The following is a 21463-nucleotide window of genomic DNA, read 5'->3' on the forward strand; positions in this document are numbered from 1 at the left end:
CCAGCCCCTGCTTACTTCCACCAAAGCTACCAGACACCCTCCCCAAGGGCCTGCCACCTCTGTGCACCTGCCTCTTTCTCCAGCTGGGTGATCTTCTCTCATCACCCATGTGGGTAACAAGAACAGATCTCCGAGAGTCAAAGACTGGCCACAGGAAGATTAGTCGAATGCCTTCCCACAACTGGGCTTTATTAGAACTAGCTTGAGCACAGCAGGCAAGGTTTGTGCTATATAGACCAGAAGGTGGGGACATAGGCCTAGGTCTACTCCTCTCCTGGCTGTTGCCATCCAGTATATGGTCCAGCCTGGCCCTCCTGCCAGTCTATATCAAGTCCTGGGAGCACCAGGCCAGAAGAGTCTCAGTGCCCATAGCCAGCACAGGCAGGGGCCAAGGCATAGAGAGCCATAATCACTTGGCTACTTCTGCCTTTGAGATGGTGGTTTCTCCCAGAAGAAAACTTGGAGACCAGGGAAACGTGGAGACTCAGGAAGACACAAAGAGGGGGGTATACTTCTAGAAGCAGGCAGAATGGGGGTATTTTGGGGGCTCTGCTAGGACTTGCTTGGCCCTACAGGACCAGGCAGTCATCTGACCCTTGCCTGGGAACTGTCGTCAGTGGGGCTCACCTCAGCTTGCGCTTGCTGGTGCTGGGCCTCCTGGCGGGTCCGTTCCAGCTCTCTGTTAGCCCCAGAGAGCTCCTTGCTCAGCAGGCTCTTCTCTGCTTCCTTCAGAGACATCGCCTGGACATGAGGAGACAGAGAGCTTGTGAGGGAGCTGAGGAGTCGGGGAGCTCAGCAGAGCTGCTAGGGCTCTCCCTGTCTGAAGCACAACAGAATGAATGCCGTGTTAAGTTTCCTGTCAGGCTTACCAGCTTTTGTTTGCATACCCTGCCACTGGGCAGGGGTGGTCCTGAGCTCAGGCCTTTACTGGCAACATACTCCTTCACCCTACTCTCCCCTTTGGGGGTTCAACAATCCTTCATGCCGTTCCCACTTTTCCATGGCCAGAGGTCTGGTTCTCACTGGACAGACTGGTGTTTCATGATTCCCTATCGTCCCGGTTACTGCTTCCTACAGTGATCAAGAAGAAGCTGCTGATGGCACTACACCCCAAGGATGTCTGTCTTACCGAGGGTGTGAGCAGGACACAGCAGCCAGACTCAGGGAGACCCAGCTCCCCGAATGGCAGGACTGGAAACAGTCTTCAACCATGTCCCAGTCGTATCATTGGTCATGCCAGGCAGAGAAGTCCCAAGAGCCTTGGATACCGGCTCAGGGAGAGTTCTGGTTGGTGAATACAGACAGGCTAGGAGTGTGATGGGCCAGTCCCACTGGCAGCTGCACTCAAACTGGTGTCCTGGCTTGTCCTGAATGAGATAAAACTGCAGCAGCAAGCACAGCACATTCCTGATGATCCAGTCCTTCCCCTGACTCTGGGTCACGGTACTTCTCAGACTCGTGGCGAGGCTGGTCAGAAGTAGGGGTAGCGGGAGAGCACCCCCTTAAGCTTCCAGCCACCATACATCTAACCCACAACAGCTAGGATGGGTTGCATCACTGAGGAATTTAAGGATGACAGTAGTCCCTGAAGAAGAGGTGGCAAGGCAGGAACGCCACTCTCCATGTTTCAAAGAATTAAAAAGCAAACAAACAATCCTTTGCTCCTCACCTATCCTTTCCCTGTCAGAACGCATGCTTGCTTTCTTCTGCCTCATTCTGGTAACCCGCCCACCCCTGGCCTGTGAGACCTCTGAGACCTGGGGCCTTGATTTCCCTTCTTGCTAATGGACATAGCAAGAAAATACTTGTTGAAATCATAAGCAAAACTTCATGAAGGACAGAGTGTGACTTTCACTGCAGCGAGGTGAGCAGGTCACGGTTCAGGCCCAGCAGACTACAAGAGTGGAGAATTTAGGGGAAATGGTCCTTCATAACCAGTTGGCTTGTTTCTTTGAGGCCTAGTCCATGCAGACTCTTTCTTCTTGCCTGAGGTCTCCTGAAGATTGCATTATGGTTGAAATTGTCAGTTTCTTCCAAGAAGTGTGGCGTGCAAGTTCTGCCTGCCCGATCTTCCCTACAGGGCACTGTTTCTTCATGTTGACATGAGGGGGAGCAGATGGTGTGGGCAGAGGGCCAGGGAGAGGCCCCTGGCTGCTGTGGTGACCACTGCCCACATGCCTGGCTTTCTGGATTATAGCATTGGAACACAGTGTTATTGTGGTCTTGCTGTGGGTTCGGGGAAACCATTGGAGGCCATCTTCTCTGCTTGTTCTCCTCTTATTGACGCTCCTCTCTTGGGGCTGTTTCTGAAGCCAGGAAGCTTCAGTCAGATGGGAATAGGTGGTGTGGCCTGGTGTGGCCTGGTGGGTGGTCTCAGATGGCAGTAAGGGTCTGTGTTGGGCCTTGACCACTGCCCCAGATAGGTTGCTTCTCTGAGCATCTTCTCATACACCCATGGGGATGATGTCACTGGATCCTTCACAGGTGCAGCTTTTTCGGCTTTAAGCTCTCTGTGTCCTCTCTGAATTCAGCCTCGTTACCCCAACCCCCTTCATATTACTCCTGCTTGGAAACATCTATGTTTTCTATTACTTGAACCTGGTACATAGGGCCTTCAGGGCTCCTCTGCAGTCCTTGCCATCCAGTTCACACAGATTCTGGTGCCCATACTGACACATGCATTCCAGATACTACTGAATGCTCTCATCCAGCCTCTTGCTCCTATTTCCATACCCTGCTCCTCTTGCAAGGCCTTAGCTTCCTCTAGTATGGGACACAGTTAAAAATCACGGCTCCCATGCCCAGAGTGTACATGGGCAGGAGACCAACATGTGCCCTTCTCAATTTCCTACCAGTCAAATAAGCTTATGAGGCTAGAATGTTGACAGTCAGTTCATTAGAAACACAGTGTTGTCACAACCCCTACCTCTTCCAGCCACCTACATTCTCTCCTTGCAATCTGCGATCAGTGCAGAGAGATTATCGTCCTTGCTCACTGTGATGGCATGCTTGCATGTGTGTACTTGTCTGCTCAATTTACTCAGCAATGAATTCTTGAGGACGGCCCAGTTCCTTGGAAAAGCCTGGGCTCAAGGGTAACCCAGTGTCTAGACGTGTGGCATGGAAGAAGGCTCAGGTTGGATGAAAGTTGTGTGGCTGGACCTTGCAGATAACGGGGTGACTGGCTGATCTGGTGAGAGAGTTGACAGACACATGGATGAAGAGTTGGGCGCCTGGGTAGATAGCTGAACGCACGGCTACTGAAAGGGCATCTCAGTGGGTAGACCGATGGCTGGCCAGGGAAACGGACAGAGGGATGGCTGGGCAAATTAATGGTCAGCTATGTGAGAGCTGTGTGTGTTTCTGGATGGCCATGAATGTAAGCAGAGGTCAGTGAGCATAGAAAGAAAGATGGATAGTCGAGTAAATAGAAGGAAGATGGATGAGTGGAAGGACATTCAAGTGTGTGCATGGGCAGGTGGATGGATGTGCAAGGAAATATATGAACATGTAAGTGTGTGTGTGTGTGTGTGTGAGAGAGAGAGAGAGAGAGAGAGAGAGAGAGAGAGAGAGAGAGAGAGAGAGAGAGAGAGGAGGGGTGGTTGGTTAGATGACATAGGAACGTGTGGCTGGATGGTTGATATATGGGCATGTGAATGAACGGATGGGTGTGTAGATGGCTGGATGTGTGGGTGTGTGGATATCTGTTCAGCAGGATTCCCGTGGCAGCTCAAAGCTGTGGCAGCCTGGAAGGGATGCATCTGCACGGGGAAAGCCTCACTGTGGCCCTTGTGCTGGGACCCAGAAGAGAATTGCCGCAGGTAAGGACCCCAGTTCCCATGCCACCATCACCTGCTGCATCTCATGCTCCAGCTGGAGGAGGCTCTCATCCCGCTCCTGCTTCAGGCTTTGAATTTCTTCCTCCAGAGCCTCCCTCTCAGCTGTACTTCTCGTCACCAGTTCCTTTTGCCGTTCCATCCACTGGGCAGCCACCTCTTTCTCCTCTGCCAGGGATAAACTGAGGGTCTCCTGGCCAAGGCAAAGGGTAGGTTGTGAGGTCAGGACTGGGAGACAGTAGACACTTGAAGCTCTGAGATTTATCAACCTCCTAGCCCCGAAGAGCTCGGGATCAGTGGTCCAGCAATCAGTTCTCCCTTTGTCTTCTCTACAAGATCCCCCAGATCTTCCCAGAAGCTGGGAAGAGCCTCTCTGGGTCTCAGCATCTGCCATCCCTAGTAATCTAGCAGATCTTAAGATGCTCCTGAATCTCTACCAAATGTCACTGGTACAGGGGCATGGACATAAAGATGGATGAGTATATAGATAAATGGCTGGCTGGCTGGCTGAATGGATGGATAGATGGATGGATGGACAGGTAGATGGATATACATATAGATGGAGGGATGGATATATGGATATGTGTTTGGATAAACAGATGGGTGCGTGTCTATATGGATGGGTAAATGTGTGGATGGATGGATGGATGGATGGATGGATGGATGGATGGATGGATGGATGGACAGACGGATGGACGGATGGATGAATGTATGGACGTGTGGCTAGAAGAATGGGATGGAAGAAACAAGGCCTCCAGGGTCGCATGACCCTAGTGGTACAGTCTGACAGATATGAAACTGTTTGGTCTCTATAGCAGCCTGAAGCCAGGATAATGGATCTTCAGGCTCAGTTCCTTCTCCGAGCAAGAGCCTGCTCAGCACATCAGCTGCCCCTCCCCCATACCGTGCAAGGCCTTCCCTGCCAGGTCCCCCTCTCTGTTCTTCCACGTCTGCCTGTTGGGAGGACATGGAGGACACAGCAGACCTTCTCCCTCTGCAGCCGTGCCAGGTCCTCTCTGTGGGCCAGTCCCTGGTGCTCCAAGGCCAGCCGTGCCTCCTGCTCCTGCTGTGCGGCCTGCTGCTGCAGCTGTCCCAGATCCTGCTGCAGCTTTGTCTCTCGAACTTCCCAGTCACCTCTCAGCCGCTCCAGTTCCACTGTGAAGTGTCAGGAGTGTCAGATCACGGTGCCCTCTATCCTTTGAAGTCACCCACTTAAGAGGTGGTTGCCTGCTCTTCTAGCACATGGTGGGCAATCCAAACGGGGACAAAAATACTGGGAAAGGGTGTGGGGCAGGGAGCCACTATACCATCCCTGTGACTGCACCTCAGGTCTGAGCTCTGAGTCGGCCACAGCCACAGAGCAGAATGGGCCAGGCAGCCCCTGTACAACCCACACAAGCTCTAAGCCCTTGGGTCTCCCCTTACAGGACCCAGGGAGGAAGAACAGCACCTATAGGGACTGAGTTCACCCCTACAGTGACTTGGGGGTCAGGGCAAAGAGGGTCCACCCACTGTCGCACCTTGCAAAGCCCTGCGAGCCAGCCGAGCAGCCTGGGCCTCTCCTTCTAGCTGCTCCTGCTGGGCCTGCAGCTGTGTTACCAGCTGCTGAGCCTCAAAGAGGCTGTTCTCCAGAGAGTCCCTCTCGGCCCTGTGGAGAAGCATCAGAGAGCGGGCACGTCACCCACATGGTCCCGAGGTGTCTCCTAGTTTGAACATGTAAGAATCGGTTGCACTCTACACAAAAACACGTTTCGGGCCAAATTAAAAAAAAAAACAAACCAAATTCAGAAACAAAACAAAATAAACAAGTCATCGCAGAATAACTCAGAACTGTAAAAATAGAACAGATGCGGAAGATATTTTAATCTTCTTAAGCCTGACACGAAAGCCACAATTAAAGAAAAAATAAAGAGGCCAACAGATCTGGATATACTTAAAGGAGGAAGGGGGGGTTTTCCATAGAAGAGATTCCATAAATAAAGTTGGAAGGAAAGGGCAGGTAATGAAACCCATCACTTCGACTGCTAACTTAAGAAACTGGTCTTTAAAAATTAAAAATAAAAAAAGATGACAAGGGGAAGAATTGGAAGAAAACCTGTATGTACTATCTAAACATAGGGGTAAGCATCCATCCTATGTAAAGAGTTCTTGATAATCATTAACAAAGTCAGCAAAACGAGAAAAATAACAGTTACAAAGAAAGCTTCAAATCAAGACAAAAGCACATAAAACGTACTTTACCATACCATGAGAGAGCAGAGCCCAGGAAAATTCAAAGTACAGCCAGGCAGTGTCATTAGCCACACACCAGATTAGCAAAGTGCTACAGGCAACATGCCTAGTGGTAGCGCAGCAGTGGTGGGGGAGTCTAGGAGTGCTGACTTCACCCAGGGCAGGACAGGTTGCTCACCATGGCTTTACGTGGGGTGGGAGCTAGATTTGATTGGAATGCCAACAAATGGGAAACTGTTGTAGGCATGGTGGTGCATCTAACGCATGCAGCATCACACCCTTGGCAAGGGAGGGGTCACCCTCAGAACAACCAGCAGAACTAGAGTGGTGCAGGCAGTATGATCCACTGTGGGAAATGCAGCCCAGCTTTGAAGGCAGAGGCCACCATTCAGAGGTACGTCTTGGAGCGAGGTGTCCCGCCCCACAACAGTGCCCGCTCCCAGGGGGTGGGGGTGAGGTAACTGCCAACAGCTTGACTTCCTGACCGTCAGCTGACAGCGATGTGTCAGCCCAGAGCCACCAGCATGATTTGTCCCTGAGCTTTGGTGACACCACGAGCACCCCAATTTAATGTGCATCATAACACGACATCAAGGTGTGCTCTCAATGGGCGAGGGAGGCCACTGCCCCTGACCAGTCTGAGAGTTTTGCCACAGCTCCTGTGTTGTCCTGGAGAGCACCAGAAGCCTGCCAGGCCTTTCTTCTGTGGGAGGGAAAAGTTCTCTGGGCCCAGGCTACAAGCTCTAGAAACCTCAGAGTCGGCCTCGCCATAGCCTGGCCCTCGTGTTAACTACACATTTTCCACTCTACGAGGGAATACGTTCTCTGCCGAAGTGTTCTTCTCAGCTGTGTATGGAGAACATCCTTCCTCTGGGCTGCCTTGAAGGCCCCTCCTAGAACTGTACCTGGTTTTGTCTAGGGGACGTGATCTCTGACCCTCTGGTGTCTGTCTGCTCACCACCTGGGAATCTGAGGGTGTGTCCAGTTTCTTTTCCCAGAGTCCCAAGAGCATCTCACTGTGGTTGAGCTCACGAGTAGAAGCCTGGTGTTACAAGGGAAAGGCATATGGGGAGTGGGCCAGCTGCGTGGTGATGTACAGGTGTATACATCACGTATATATAGATGTAAACCTGGCCCATCTCACTGATGAGCAGCTAGTATTCCGTGAATGGAGAGAGGTTTGGTTCAGGCATGTCCCCAAGTGGCCCTGCCACTAAAACCAGCCATCATGGTACATTGGTGGTTCTCAGGGCTGCCATATGCAATGGCTCTGGGTCCAGAGGTCAAGCCTGGAGCCAGGGGAGTGTGGGGGTGGAGCCCTACCCATGGAGGACTCTGACCAGGCTCATGGAAGTCAGGACCCACTCTGCTCTTGCCCACCTGGGAAACTTCCCCCTAACTTGCCATTTGGATGTCTGCACCAGCCTTTATTCAGAAAGTTTGGTTCTGAGAATGATGTGGGAGTGATTTCTTATTAATAAAGAAACTGCCTAGACCCATTTGTTAGGCCAACCCTTAGGTGGGCGGAAAAAAACAGAACAGAATGCTGGGAGAAAGAAGCCGAGTCAAGGAGTCGCCATGATTCTCCCACTCCAGGCAGAGGCAGGTTAAGATCATTCCTGGTAAGCCAGCTCGTGGGCTACACAGATTAATAGAAATGGGTTAGATCAATATGTAAGAGCTAGCCAATAAGAGGCTGGAACTAATGGGTCAAGCAGTATTTAAAGGAATACAGTTCCCGTGTAATTATTTCGGATAAAGCTAGCCGTGCGGGCGGCCGGGTGCCGGGGACACAGCCCGCTGCTCATATTTCAACATGAGAAGTTAAAGATCTGGGTCCCTCTAGTTCCCCATGGCCCTAGTTTCTGGAGTTCTCCATGGCTGAATAAGCTCTAGAGAGAGAAATAACCAACCAGCCTTGGGTCCCTGCAGAGGCTGTGGGACCAGTCTAAGCCACCACTGTTCTTGCCTCTGTGTTCCCACTCTAAGTTTTGGATGTTGTGGGCTTCCCCGACCTCCACTGTCAGGACCATGGTTCCCTGGTTGGACCCTTCTCCAGGCTGCACAGTTTTATCTCTCTGGTTCCCAGAACTGTAAGGGAATAGCCACTGGATAGAAGTTCAGGCAGACTCTCTTGCTACCTCTAGGTGTCTCCCTGGGAATGAAATCTTGGAGGCACTCAACAGATGGAGGAGGGGAAGGATCCCTGAGGTCCTAGAAGCTTCTAGACACAGTCGACCTGAACTCCTTATTCTTCAGGAAGAAATTGCATATCTTTCTTCTACTGGTCTGAACTGAGTTTCTGGTCTCATAGGGTTGCTCCAGGGCACCTCATCTAATACTGAACCATCTCAAAGGCACAGTGCCTCCTTCTGTACAACCCATAATACCATATACTGAGAGCAGATATGCCCTGCCCTTTGCTACTATGTCTATGTAGCACCCCTGGAGTCATAACCCCATGGGCTGTCTGAAGGCAGGACCACGAGAGGTGTGCCCCGACTAGCGGTCTCACTGGTACCTCAGATCGGCTGCCTCCTTAGTCACAAGCTCACTATGTCTTTCCAGGGCTTCCTGCTTAGCCAGTAGTTGGGCCTGCTCCTCCAAAAGAGTGTTCTTCTTGTGGAGAGCTTCTTGCAGAACATCCATCTGAGCCTCCTGATCCTGCAGGCTCTGTGCCAGCTGCTTCTCCAGGGCCTGTTTCTTGCAGGTGACCTAGGGGAGGAAAGAGGGACCATGGGACAATGAAGAGAGTGAGCTAATGGGAAGAAGCTGCGGGGGGTGAGAAGGCACAGGAAGAGGAATGCTATGCAGAGTGGCATGGAGGTGACCGTAGAGAAGGTGGGTAGACATGAGAAGCATCGACACCCATCAATTCACGTATGGACACTCATCAAATTGCATATGGACTTTCCAACAGAGGGAGGGGCCACTCTGAAACCTTGGTGCACTGTGACAGAACCGGGTGTTTCTAGGTGAGAGCCAACTGTCAGTCTCAGTGGCAACCTTTGCTAGACTGTGAGTGCCCAGGGAGCTGGATGTGTGGTGTAGGGGTACAGACGCAGCACAGGGTGGAGCCTAGTGTTTCCACTAGGAAGCTCAACAGAATCCAGACAAGACCTCTGGGAGCCTTGCAGCTGCAGAAGCAGCAATGTCTAGAGCAGCGGGGCTCTTGGGGCAGGGAACAGCCACTTGGACCTCTTCTCTCCTTGAGGCATTTGTTGATTTGTAGTTTGGGTTGGGACGATTCTGAGGAATTCAGTTACCAAGAACACCCCAAGTCTTATTTGGTTCCATTGTCCACAGAGGGCTTGACTCGAGTTGTAACTGTGAGCCAACTATAGGCCACTCCTGCAGAGTAGGAGGCAGGATCTAGCTCAAGGAAATGGGTTACTAGGAATAGGCCATAGTCCCTTTTGTCATTATTTCCTTGCTTCCTGACTTCTGTGACGTAATTGCCACTACTTCTTTCTCTTTTTCCTCTTTCACATTTTTATGCCAACATGGTATTCTGTCTCAAAACTGGCCTAGAAATGTAGAGCCAAATGACCATGGCCAGAACCCCCTGGAAATCAGGGTCCCAAATGCAAGGCACTCTTAAATGTCCTTGTCACTCTTTTATTGCTATGAAGAGACACCACAACCAAGGCAATTCTTATAAAAGAAAGCATTTAATGGGAGCTTGCTTACGGTTCAGAAGCTTAGTCTAGTATCATCATGGCAGGAGCATGTGGCACTGGAGAAGGAGCTAAGAGCTACTGATCCTCAGGCAGAGAGAGAGAGAGAGAGAGAGAGAGAGAGAGAGAGAGAGAGAGAGAGAGAGAGAGACTGGGCCTGCTGTGGGCTTTTGAAACTTCAAAGCCTGCCTTCAGTGACATACTTCCTCCAACAAGGCCACACCTCCTAATCCTCCTAATCCTTTCAAACAGTTCCACTCCTTAGCTACTAAGCGTTCAAACATATGAGCTGATGGAGGTCATTCTCATTCAAACCACCACAACTAATATGTCAGATGCTTTGCCACAGTGACAGGACAGTAACTCACCCAGCAAGGCAACCCAAACATGGGGGTCCCTTGAAACAGGGCCTGGTCAAGTGAAGATTAGCATGGAAGACAGCACGTATTGGTTCCTACCCCACCCTGCCTGCCTGGGCTTCTTACACTCTGATGATATTGGAGTCACCTGGAGGGTAACTGAAATCCATATTTCAAAGTCTTACTGAGGGAGTGTCTGACTCAGATGGTCACAAAGCTTGTGTTGTTACATACTTTGAGATCCATGAAATTGATATGAAATGGGTGGAAGGCCTCAACCAAGGCCACATGAAAACACAGAAGGCGAAATTTTGTCCTTAGGAAATCTACAGGACATAGGAAATACTGATTATAAGATAAAGGAAGCCTGGCCTGGTGGCTCATTCATATAATCCCAGCAGTTAGGGAGATTAAGGAAGGAGGGTTGCTACATTTGAGGCCAAGGTGGGCTACATAGTGAGTTTCTGGCTACTGTTTCAAAACCAAACCAAAACAACAAGTCCACCACAACAAAACAGAGCAATGATTAAAAATGTAAAAGAAATTTGTCAAAGTTAAATTTTTATGTTCTTCAAAAACACCATTAATAAAATGGAGTTGGATGATGGAACACACCTTTAATCCCAATACTTGGGAGGAGAGGCAAGTGAATATTTGTGAGTTCAAGGCCAACCTATTCTACAGAGTGAGTTCCAGAATATCCAGGGCTACACAGAGAAACCCTGTCTCAATAAACCAAAAAAAGAAAAAAGAACAAGAAAATGGAAAGATAAGGCACTAGCTGGAGAAATCATTCACAGTACATCTGTCTGACCAAGTACTTGTATCCATATATATCAAAAACTCCTACATAGACCAAAACACAAAATTTACATTTACAAAACACGCAAAATCCTAAAAAAGACACAAATTCAACAGGAGCCTGAAAATGTGCCCAAAACACCACTAGTTACCTTGGAAACAGGAATCAAAGCCTTAGCACACAGAGAAGAGCTTAAAAAGTCAAACGCGTGATATCAAATGCTGATGAGGTCAAGGAGGAGCTGAAATGCTAGAGCCACTTCTGAATCAGCACACTCCTTCCCAATGACCCGCTCATCTTCACTCTTTGTATTTGCTCAAGAATACTGAGGAATGAGTATACAGAGGTTTTCACGAGTCTTGTGTCTCCTGCCCAAGCCAGAAATAGCACAGGTATGCAGAAGCAGTGAGGAAGGAGCTGTGTTTGTACCTACCACAGCGTGCAGTTATGTGCAAAAGCAAAGAGCTATGCTACATGCAGTTACATGGATGAGTCTTACAGGGTGTGTGGAGAGAGAGAACCTTGGTACAAGTGACCCACACAGCCAGTGCAGGGTACTGCATGTCGGACCAGAGGCTCCTGGGACTTTAGGAATTTGGGCAAGAACTGGGTAGCCTATGAGGGAAGCTTTTGGACTGGTGACTGGTCATCCATAGGGCATACCATTGTCAACTCATTGTCCTGTCTTTCACCAATGCTGCATACTGATTATACCTTACCCAAAATGGGAACATTATAAGAATAAGGGCCTGAGAATGGGGAGAGGTCACACTGTCCCACATGAAACAAGGATTCCTGGATGTCACCAGAGGTCTGAGACCCACCAGAGACACAGTTTCTGCACAAGATGTATTGTAAAAGACCAAAATGGCTTCAGACTCAGTCTACACTAAGTGATTCTCCTATAGCTCAGTGGGTGAAGAGTACTGTGGGATAATGGTCTTGTATCCTGTAAAGATTTGTCACTTGTATTGGTTTAATAAAATGCTGATTGACCAGTATCCAGGCAGGAAGTATAGGCAGGGTGACCAGACTAGGAGAATTCTGGGAAGAAGAAAGGCTCAGTCTGCAGTCACCAGCCAGATGCAGGGGAAGCAAGATAAGAATGCTGTACTGATAAAAGGTAACAAGATACATGGCTAAACATAGACAAGAATTATGGGTTATTTTAAGTTGTAAGAGCTAGTTAATAATAATTGGCCTGAGCTAATAGGCCAAACAGTTTATAATTAATATAAGCTTCTGTGTGTTTTGTTGGGGCTAAATGACTGCAGGACTTGCCAGGACAGAAACTTTTGTTTACACCTGAGTTCAACCCCAGAGCCAATGTTGAAAAGAATCTGAGCATTGTGGTATGTTCTTGTAGTCCCAGCACTGGGCAGAGACTGAGGAATCCCCCATGGTCACTGATCAGCTTGTCTAGCTTAGTGAGCTTCGGACCAGCAAAAGATCCTCTCTCATGAACAAGGTGGAAGGGGCTGGAGAGTTGGTTTAGCTGTTAAGAGCACTGGCTGTTCTTCCAGAAGACCCTGGTTCGATTCCCAGCACCCATGTGGCAGGTGACAATTATCTGTAACTCCAGTTCTAAGACACCCTCTTCTGGCCTCCATAGGCACTGCATGCAGGTAGTGCACAGACAGACATGAGGTCAAAACCCTTAAACACTTTAAAATAAAAAAAAAAATTAAAAAGAAAAAAAAACCCAAGATAGATTACATCTGAGGTTGTCTTCAGACCATCAACACGGATATATGCACAATGAATGCACACACATGTGCATGTACATCTGTACATAAACATAAAACAACCCCCCAAAGATATTCAACAACCAAAAGACAGGAACTAAACAAAAACACAGATGTTTAAATGATGAGTGGGAGGCGAGTTCAACTGTAACACACAGACCAAGTCCCAGGGGCCAGAAGCAGAGCCCCATCCCAAACGTGAAGAACAGGTCGGACTCAAATCTCCCTTCTACAAACTCCCTTCCCCTGCTCACTGAAGCTCCCACAGGGATCGCATATGCTGCTGGTGGCTCCTCCATCCTGTAGGTCCTGATAACCTCAATTCAGGCCCCCATGCTTGTGTACCCAGCTCTTTATCCCCTGTGCCCTCTCTCTACCCCTCTTTAGAGGTACAACCAGCAATAGCAAGACAGATGTGTGACTGCTCACCGCCTGGTCTCACCTGGTCCACCTGCTCCCGAAGCTGGGCACTCTCCTGCCCGAGCAGGGCCACCTGCCCCTCTAGATGTCCCTGCTTTTGCTCCAGGTGCCCGCAAGTCTCCTTTAGACTTCTCCGCTCAGCCCCAAGGAGGCCTAGCTGCTGCTCTGTCTGTACCAGCTGCTCCCTGACGTTGGCTTGCTCCTGTTCCAGAATCTTCTGTTGCTCCCGAAGCTGGTCCCGCTCCTGTTCCAGCTGCAGAGCAGGCAGGAGGGCATTTAATCTGTGGACCACAAACCTCTAGTCCCCACAAGCCATGTAGGCCTTCCATGGAGATGCTGTGACCTCTACTTCCAGGTTGGCCAGCATCCGTGGTTAGGGTCTGCTTCCCATCTCTAGCACCTACCCTTGGGATGGTGGTCTCAGTCCATGTAGGAAAGCACTCTGAGGGATGGATGACAGGACAATCCCACAGAGAAGGTTCAGGGGCACCTTGGGGAAACTGAGGCCTTGGCTCTTGCCTTACCTGAAGCACCAGATGGTTTAGGGTGTCTTTGTCTTGGGAAAGCCTTTCCACCAAGGTAGTCATCTTGGCCAGTGAGTCCCGATGCTCTATGCCCTCCGACTTCAGCCGTGCCACCATCATTTCCAAATCAGCATTGCTAGATTCAGCCTGCAAAGGCATGGTGGTCACTCAGAGTTGACTCTGGGGAGAGGCTGCAGATTCTTCCCAGGAGAATTAAGGTTCTGACTAAAGTTGATGACTGGTGGCCCAGGGAGGATTGGCTAGAAAACGTGGCCAGAAGGGTTGGGAGAGCAAGGGGTCAAGGGTGAGGCTGGTGTACAAAGGTGGTGACCAGGAGCCCTGGTAGTGGACCAGGCTGTGTGGGTAAGGACAGAGGCAAGGACGATGTGTGCCGGGGCACATACCCGGGCCAGGGCATCACGCAGGCTCTCCCTTTCAGACTCCACGATGTCCCTCTGCAGCTGCATTGAGCTTAGTGCCTCCCGGGCTGTGGCCAGCTCCTTCCTGAGCCCAGAGACCTTCTCTTCCAGCTGTTCCAGGCGGCCCTGACTGAGGGCCAGGGCCAGAAGGCAAAGTCAGTGGTGTCTTCAGAGATGCCCCCACAAGACTTATAGGCAGGGAAATTCTAACAAACCCCTTTAAGCCCAGGGAGCCCCAAAGCTGCATGGTGCCCCCCTTGAGAGCAGCCTTTGGCTGTGTGTCTGGGTAAGGTATAAACATGGGAAGTTTGTATACATAGGGTCAGGCATTGGGCTGATAGAAGTGTGGGGATATGGGCTGTGTGATACCCTGCCTGCCCCCTGCCCCTGACACATTGTTGGTGTCTAACCTGTGGTCTCACAGTCTAAGGGAGCCTGCCAGCCTGCAGCCCCTCTAGGACCCACCTGGCCTCCAGCTCGCGCAGGCTCCGCTCACTCCGCTGGGTCAGCTCGGCTTTCTGCTCTGCCCGCAGCAAGAGGCTTCTCCGCAGCTCTGCATTTGTGACCTCCAGCTTCTGTGTCTCTGCCTCCCGAATGTCTGCCTTTGCTCTTAGCTCCTTCATTGTCGTCTCCAGGGCCACTTTCTCCCTGGGAGCAGGAGCAAAGGGAGAGGCTGCCTCGAGCCATGCTTCAGGGGGGAAGCCCCTGAGGCCGGCAAGATTTACTGGAATGGGGAGGGTGGTCAGGGGTGAGTGGATATGGATCAATAGGGTATGTGTCCGTAGAGGTTGGGGTGGGTGCAGATCCTCAGGGGTCTCAAAGGCAGATGGAGTTCAGGGAAGAACAGGAAGAGGAGTTGACACTGTGACCCAAAGCCTCAGGCCCTCACTAGCTGGCTGAGATGACCTGGCCACTCTCTGGCTAGACCAGCCTTCCCCTTCCCTTGCAGGAGCTTAAAGTCCAGCTCTCTGCCACATAGGCCAAGTCTGGGCAGTCGTCATAGATCTCTCTCTGCACACAAGTAATGTCCACCCCATCCTTGCAAGCCTCCACCATAGAAGCGACACCTCCCTGGCTATTTTCTACCCAATCTGTCCCTCAGCCCTCGAGTCTACACGCTTGTGGGTCCTGAAACCGCTGTGCAGTGGCCATGGAACTCTGGGTGCTTAACCACGCTTCTCTTACCCTGTCCTCTGAATATCAGATCCCATTTCCTGAAGGTCATTTGGATCTGACACTGCATGGGCCCATTGTGTCCAGCTGATATCCTCCCAGCATGCCCCCTGCCGCTTCTGCTCTGCTCCAGCACCCCACAGTCACCCCCATCCCACGTGGCCTCTTGTGGCCTCTGCTTTTGGAGATGTGGATAGACCTCCTTCTGTGACATGGCCCTGCCTGCCCAACGGGCTCACCGAAGTCTCCCTATAGACTGCCCCACATAGTGCTGCCTTCCCTCTGGGAAGGCCTCCCTGTCTTCTGTGATCCCATTACTGCTGCTTTTGGGTTTCAGCCCCTGAGTAAGGCTGCCCTGATCTGCCCACCCCTGTGCCCTCCTGCTCTGTGTCTCTCCAGGACAGACTGATTCATACTCTTTTTGTGTGTTACTACACCTAGTGTAGTCTGCTTAGAGGAGCTGTGGAGGATGTGTGGTCTGTCCCCAAACCGTGGTAAAGGGGGCATAGTTGTCCCTGCTCCCTGGGGCATTGTACATCTCCTTCAGGAAGGTTTCCAGACTCATGGCTAACACCTGGTTCTTACTCAGCTTGCATCCAGTAGATCGCAGAGATTCACTGTACACTCCATGGCCCTGGTTCTTTCCAGCCCCAGGTCTAAGAGTCCTGTGTAGAGAGTATCCTGAACTCTATCGTGGCTGCAATGGAGCCATGGGAGCCACAGGGTATGTGGGGAGTGGGGTACTTTTGGCCATGGTAAAGGGTCACCTGTAGAGAAAGGTCATCTAGAGGGGAGTCTGGGGCACGGGTGGTAGGAGGACAAAGGCTGCATGAAGCCAGAGCTTCTGGAGATGGGATATGGGCCTGGGCCTGCAGAGAGCTTAGGGCATGTGCAAACAGTGCTTTTGATGTTCAGGGTAGGGAAAGCCAGATCAGGTATAGTATAGGGGTCACGGAAGAGGGAGAGGAGCTACTCAATCCAGGCAAAGGGGGTGCCGAGTGAGGGGTAGCCTGATCACCAGAAGGTCTTCCCTGGAGATATGGCGTTTTCTAGCTCCTCCCATGAGAGCTCACAGTACTGCCCCGTCACACCCTGCCGCTCCCATCACCTTTCCAGGAGATGGATAGACGACTGGCGGTGCTGTGCCTCCTGCCTTTGCGCCTCCAGCTGGCCCAGGAGATCCTCGTGCTCCTGTACCCTATCCTGCAGAAGTCTCTGTGAGGCCCGCAGCTCCTGCCGGTACCCAGACAGCTGCTCCCGCAGCCTGGCTGCCTCCTCCTGGGAGGACTCCAGCTTCAGACACAGCTCCTGCAGGGGTAAAAGAATCATAGTGAGCATCAATGGCCATCCAGAGCTCCTCAATTCTCTCAGAAAGGCCTCCCGACCCCTGAAGCCCCTTCCCAGGCTTTGGAGCTCAGTCAGGGGCAGGCATGATGGAGACCTGGCCACCAGCCCCACCCCCACCCCCGCACCAAGGCAGGTTGTGAAAAGTTCCATAAAGGTCAAGATTTGTGGCTCTGGTGACCCCATGGACCGTGGTCAATACCTGCTCCCTCTGCTGCCGCCTCTCAATGGCGGCTTGCACAGCCTGAAGTGCAGAATCCAGGCGGCCTGGAGAACCGCTCAGTGTTGGGGACATATGCCGGTGGGGTGACACAGAACGAGGGGGGCTTTTCAGTCGTCCCTGCACCTCCCTGACTTCACTGCTGCTGCTCCAGGTCAGCTCTGGACACATTGCATCTGACTGGGCCACCTTCAGGTCATACAGAGAGGAGAGAGCACAGGGCCACCATTAAACAGTAACTTCTGGCTGAGGATCCACTAAAATCGATGCTCCCAGAGGCCTTCTGCATCCAGGAAGAACATCAGGCAAGACCATACCTCCTTGATGCTGGCCAGGACATGGTGCAGGGCTTCAACCTCATCCGTCAGTTCATCTACCACCACTTGGCCCCCACTGCGCTGGGATTTCTGTGGACAGAGAGCCCTGAGCCGAGCAGACATGCCCCCATGGCAAAGCACCCCAATCTCCCACCCCACAAACCAGTCTCTGGATGTCAGCCTTGAGTGTCAAGATGGATCTCTCTCCTTCTTCCTTCTGCTTAGAGAGCTTCTCTATCAACAGGGTCTGCTCTGAAAGTCTGGAGAAGATGGGGTGATAATAAGGGACCCTGAGGGTGCTGTGGGCCCATCAGGACTCCTCCCAATGGTACAGCCTCCACACAGTACTAAGGCTATGCCTCAGTCCATGTCCTGACTGGATGCTTTCTCTGCTATAGAACTCTGATAACTCTTGCTATCTTGAAGCTCAGCTGTCATGGCTCACGCTCTCACTCCGACTCAGATCTGCAGCCCCGTGTCAGAATGCTGGGTGCCATCACCCAGAAAAACTGCAACCATCTTAAATCCATGCCTTGTGGGCATCCCTGCACTAACCAGCCAGAGCCCAGGGCCCACCTGGCTTGTAGCGCCACCTTCTCAGCCGCCCAGTGGCCCTGCATCTGCAGCATTTCCCTGGCCTGCTCCCTCAGCCGCTGCTCCAGGTCACGGGTCACACTGCTGGCTGTCAGCTGCAGGTGGGAGTCGAGGCTCAGGCAGGCCACGTGCAAGCGCTGGGCCGTCTGGGCCATGTCCGCCTGAACGTCAGCAAGACCCCTGGAATATAAGAGTTGTACCTTGACTGAGCCTCATGACGCTGCGGAGTTTAGGACCCAGGATGTTGCAAGCCAGACCTCAGAGGGAGAGGCAGGTCACATGAACAATGACCATCTTCAGGAGAAGCCCTACTGTATGCTAAGAATTGGCTTATATGTCATAGAATCACCATGACATATATATATTTGGACGGAGCCAAAGAGGAGTGAGCAGGGATGAGCCTGGCCAGAAATGACAACTTTGAGTAAGACACTGGCTTCTGGGCCTTTATTTCCTCCTGTGTAAATGGGGGTACGATTGCATTGAGGGTAACTGGGCATGCCTAGGATCGCCACGAGGTGTTCAGAAAGGCCTAGATGGATCCCTGAAATCCTGTGAAAGCCAGTGTCCGCCCTCCCACATATGTGCCAATGCCCTGCCCTCATTTCCCCTTCTCTCCTCCTCCCTCTCTCCTCCCCAGCTGTCCGCCTTCCCAGGGGGCAGCCAGAACCAGCACAATTGCAGCCCGGGAGGAGCCGAGTCCTACCACTCAGGCGCCACGGGGTGGGGACTTCTGCTTACCTCTCAGTGGATGCCCGGAGCTCAGCCAGGTGTGTCTGCAGAGCTTTGGCTTGTCTCCACAGGGGGAGGATGTCCCCAGGCTGTCTCAGGCCCAATCTTTGGGTCTGATAATAATAAGAGTTTGTGTTTACTAGGCCACATCCCTTCCCCCTCCTACCATGGGCTGCAAGGGGAACCTGGATCACCTATTAGGTGTCCAAGCCTCATATCCATCCCATGGGCTTCCCAAAGCCACATGGGAGACACTGCCATGTCCTCCAAGAGAGGACTGTTTCCAGATCCTACCATGGCAGCAGGGAGTATTGTCCCACAGGAGAGGGCATGGCAGGGCTACTGAGAACCAGGTCTCCCCAGAACAGAAAGACTCCCCCAGGTACTGGTGCTGCTCTCTGAGGGACGAGCTGCTCCCCTGTCCCCTTAGTGCCGTGAGAGGTCTGATGCTAGGGGTTTCTACAAGATATGCAGGACCCGTGCCCTGCAGGGGCTAAGAAACTGAGCAAGAGCACCCAATAGAACCCTAGTGCAGCCAGCAGCAGAGGAGTTAGCAGAGAAGCCAGGCAGGAGGAGGAGGCAGCTGGTGATGGTGAAATACATGCCCATCATAACATGTGCCCACAGCCTTTAACGAACAGTGGGGACCAGAAGGCTCTTGGAGTCTATATGCTACCTTCCTGTCATCATATCTCACTGTGTCCTGTATGCTGACCTCTGGGACCCACAGGGTTCTCTGTATCAATTGCTCTGTTATAGCTCCTTGCAGGTCCCTGCATGATTTAGCTCCACCTAGGACTCTTCAGCATGGCTTTCTGATGGACACTCTCCCTACGCCTGTCTAAAAGCCACACCTCTTCCTGTGTGAGGCCATTCCTGACTCCAGCAGACCCTGTGTCTGAGCCCTCTGTGGATCCTGATTCCAGGACCACGCTTCTGTACACCTTGGGACCCAGCAAGGAACACTTGATTCTGCTCTGTCACATCCCAGAGATGAGATGTACAGCCTCCTGTCTCATGGGAGCATGAAATTCTAGACCTTTCCTCTTCTTGACAAGGCTGAGTGAGCTAGCACAGGAAGTGCGTGCAGCCAGGACATGGTGCATAGCCAGGTGCAGGCGAGGAACCCGGCACCATGTAACTTCTTTCTAAAAGGAGCAACTTCAGCATCGGTTTCTGGACTCTGGGGAGCTGAGCAAAGGGGGGGGGGATCTTCTCAAACATGTGGACATCCAAAGCTGCACTCAACACATTAAAGCTGAGTAGACCAGAGAACAAGAAGACCTCTGACGTGCCACAAGCACACACTCACACTTTCATCCTGTTCTCATATGCCAGCTCTCACAGAGCCACAGACACGCAGATTCACATGCACACAAACATAACACCCATACAAACATCACACTGCAACACATTGTACTCACACAGCTCTCAGAAACTCAAACACTCACACATCCTTACACACCCAGATGTCATTCACCACAATGAGCTCCCACGTGCACACATACCACACGCCCACACATGCACATATACACACAAGTCTTACGCATGCCATACACACAGGCTTACACACACACACACACACACACACACACACACACACACTGTCTTGCAGAGAAGCTGCCTGTCTAAAATGTTAGAGCAAATAAACAAAAGAAACAGCTCTTCCCTGTGCCTGGAACCACGGTGAAACATCATGTAGCCTAAATGCACGCACACAATGTAGATTTTTACAAACGCAGAAGCCGAAAGCCCATTGCAGTGAGGCCCGAAGACTACTGGAGCCTCTAGGCCCCCATCAAAAGCAGTTAAAAATCCTTTTTGGAAAACTCCTGCATTCATCCCAGTTTCAAAGAATTTTCAGGAAGTTCCAAGGAAAATAACCAGCTCCCTGTTAGAGAATCGAAGATCACCAGTGACATAAGGAGACAACGCTGAGGTCAGCAGAAACAATGGGCTCAGACTCCGGCGAGGGTAAGTGGTGGAGCATCAGACACCAAGCACAGCATAGCTGCGTGGGATCCACACCAGCCAAGGAAGGGGATGTTTACAAAAGACTCGATCTATTCGCCTAAAGATGAAGTCTGCTGTTTGTATTTTAAGTCACGGAGGCAGAGCCCAAGGCGATTGAAAGTTAGAAGGGACAGTGATGACTAAGAACGTGGGTCTGAAGAAATTAGCCTGGCTCAGGGTAACTCAAAATGATTCTGAGCACTAGAGATGGTGTAAGATTGACACAGACCCTTGTTGGCATAAGAGGAGGGGGAGGTGGGCATAGGTAATACTGAAAGGGTTCACGGTTGGCATGAGAGGAGGGGGAGGTGGGCATAGGTAATACTGAAAGGGTTCACGGTTGGCATGAGAGGAGGGGGAGGTGGGCATAGGTAATACTGAAAGGGTTAACGGTCCTTTCTGGGCATGAGGAAGGACAGAGGCTGGATAACTCTTAAGCGGAATAAACAGGAAGAACCCACACTGGGGTGTGTCATAGAAAGCTGCAGCCTGCCAAAGTCAAAACGAGGTGGGAGAAGTCGCCCGAGCAAGGAGACCAACAGTCTTGTGTCGAGTTAGGGTCAGGGGAGGCCACAGCCTTGTTGGCAGCAGCAAAGAGTCCAGAGGCAGAGCCCTTCACAGGCCTGGGAGGAAGGACCTGACCCATAACGAGCAAAGTCAAGGTGACTGTGGACACCGCTTGTATAACATTGTTTGGGGGAAGCCACTCAGGTGGGTGGCACGAACCACACCCAGATACATAATGTGGGCAGGGCAATGGCTGTTATCAGCCTCAGCAAGCCTATTCCCAGACCTGGGATGGCAGACCCGGCTCTCTGGTGCCTGCTCCTCACACCTTAACTGTCACAGCTATCCTCCTGCAGAAGTGGTGACAACAGGTGTGTCAACTGTAGTTGCTGCCAGTAATGACAGGTATGGGACAGGGGACAGGGAACAGGGGGCAGGGAACAGGGGACAGGGGGCAGGGGGCCTCTATGGCTGCCTTTCCTGACCTTGGAGGGCAGGGCAGTGATGGCCTCTCTGACATGGATTTGTTTGAAGGGACTTATGAGGACC

The 21463-nt window shown here is 51.6% G+C and overlaps 1 protein-coding gene across 2 annotated transcripts in view; it reads right to left on the minus strand.

Moving 5' to 3' along the window:
- Crocc2 (ciliary rootlet coiled-coil, rootletin family member 2) overlaps positions 1-21463 on the minus strand; it is a 63041-nt gene that overhangs the window by 24233 nt on the left and 17345 nt on the right. For both annotated transcript variants that reach the window (XM_013351593.2, XM_026786534.1), the window contains exons 6-20: positions 18404-18507; positions 17645-17842; positions 17232-17328; positions 17069-17158; positions 16734-16940; positions 16296-16495; positions 14480-14662; positions 14000-14144; positions 13596-13742; positions 13094-13324; positions 8590-8783; positions 5357-5484; positions 4822-4991; positions 3853-4029; positions 628-741 (exon numbers count right to left, since the gene is read on the minus strand). In XM_013351593.2, the coding sequence (XP_013207047.1) occupies positions 628-741; positions 3853-4029; positions 4822-4991; positions 5357-5484; positions 8590-8783; positions 13094-13324; positions 13596-13742; positions 14000-14144; positions 14480-14662; positions 16296-16495; positions 16734-16940; positions 17069-17158; positions 17232-17328; positions 17645-17842; positions 18404-18507 (2385 nt within the window). The remainder of the gene's footprint in view (positions 1-627; positions 742-3852; positions 4030-4821; positions 4992-5356; positions 5485-8589; positions 8784-13093; positions 13325-13595; positions 13743-13999; positions 14145-14479; positions 14663-16295; positions 16496-16733; positions 16941-17068; positions 17159-17231; positions 17329-17644; positions 17843-18403; positions 18508-21463) is intronic.

The sequence above is a fragment of the Microtus ochrogaster genome, linkage group LG4 (genome assembly GCF_000317375.1).
Source record: "Microtus ochrogaster isolate Prairie Vole_2 linkage group LG4, MicOch1.0, whole genome shotgun sequence".
NCBI classification, from domain to species: domain Eukaryota; kingdom Metazoa; phylum Chordata; class Mammalia; order Rodentia; family Cricetidae; genus Microtus; species Microtus ochrogaster.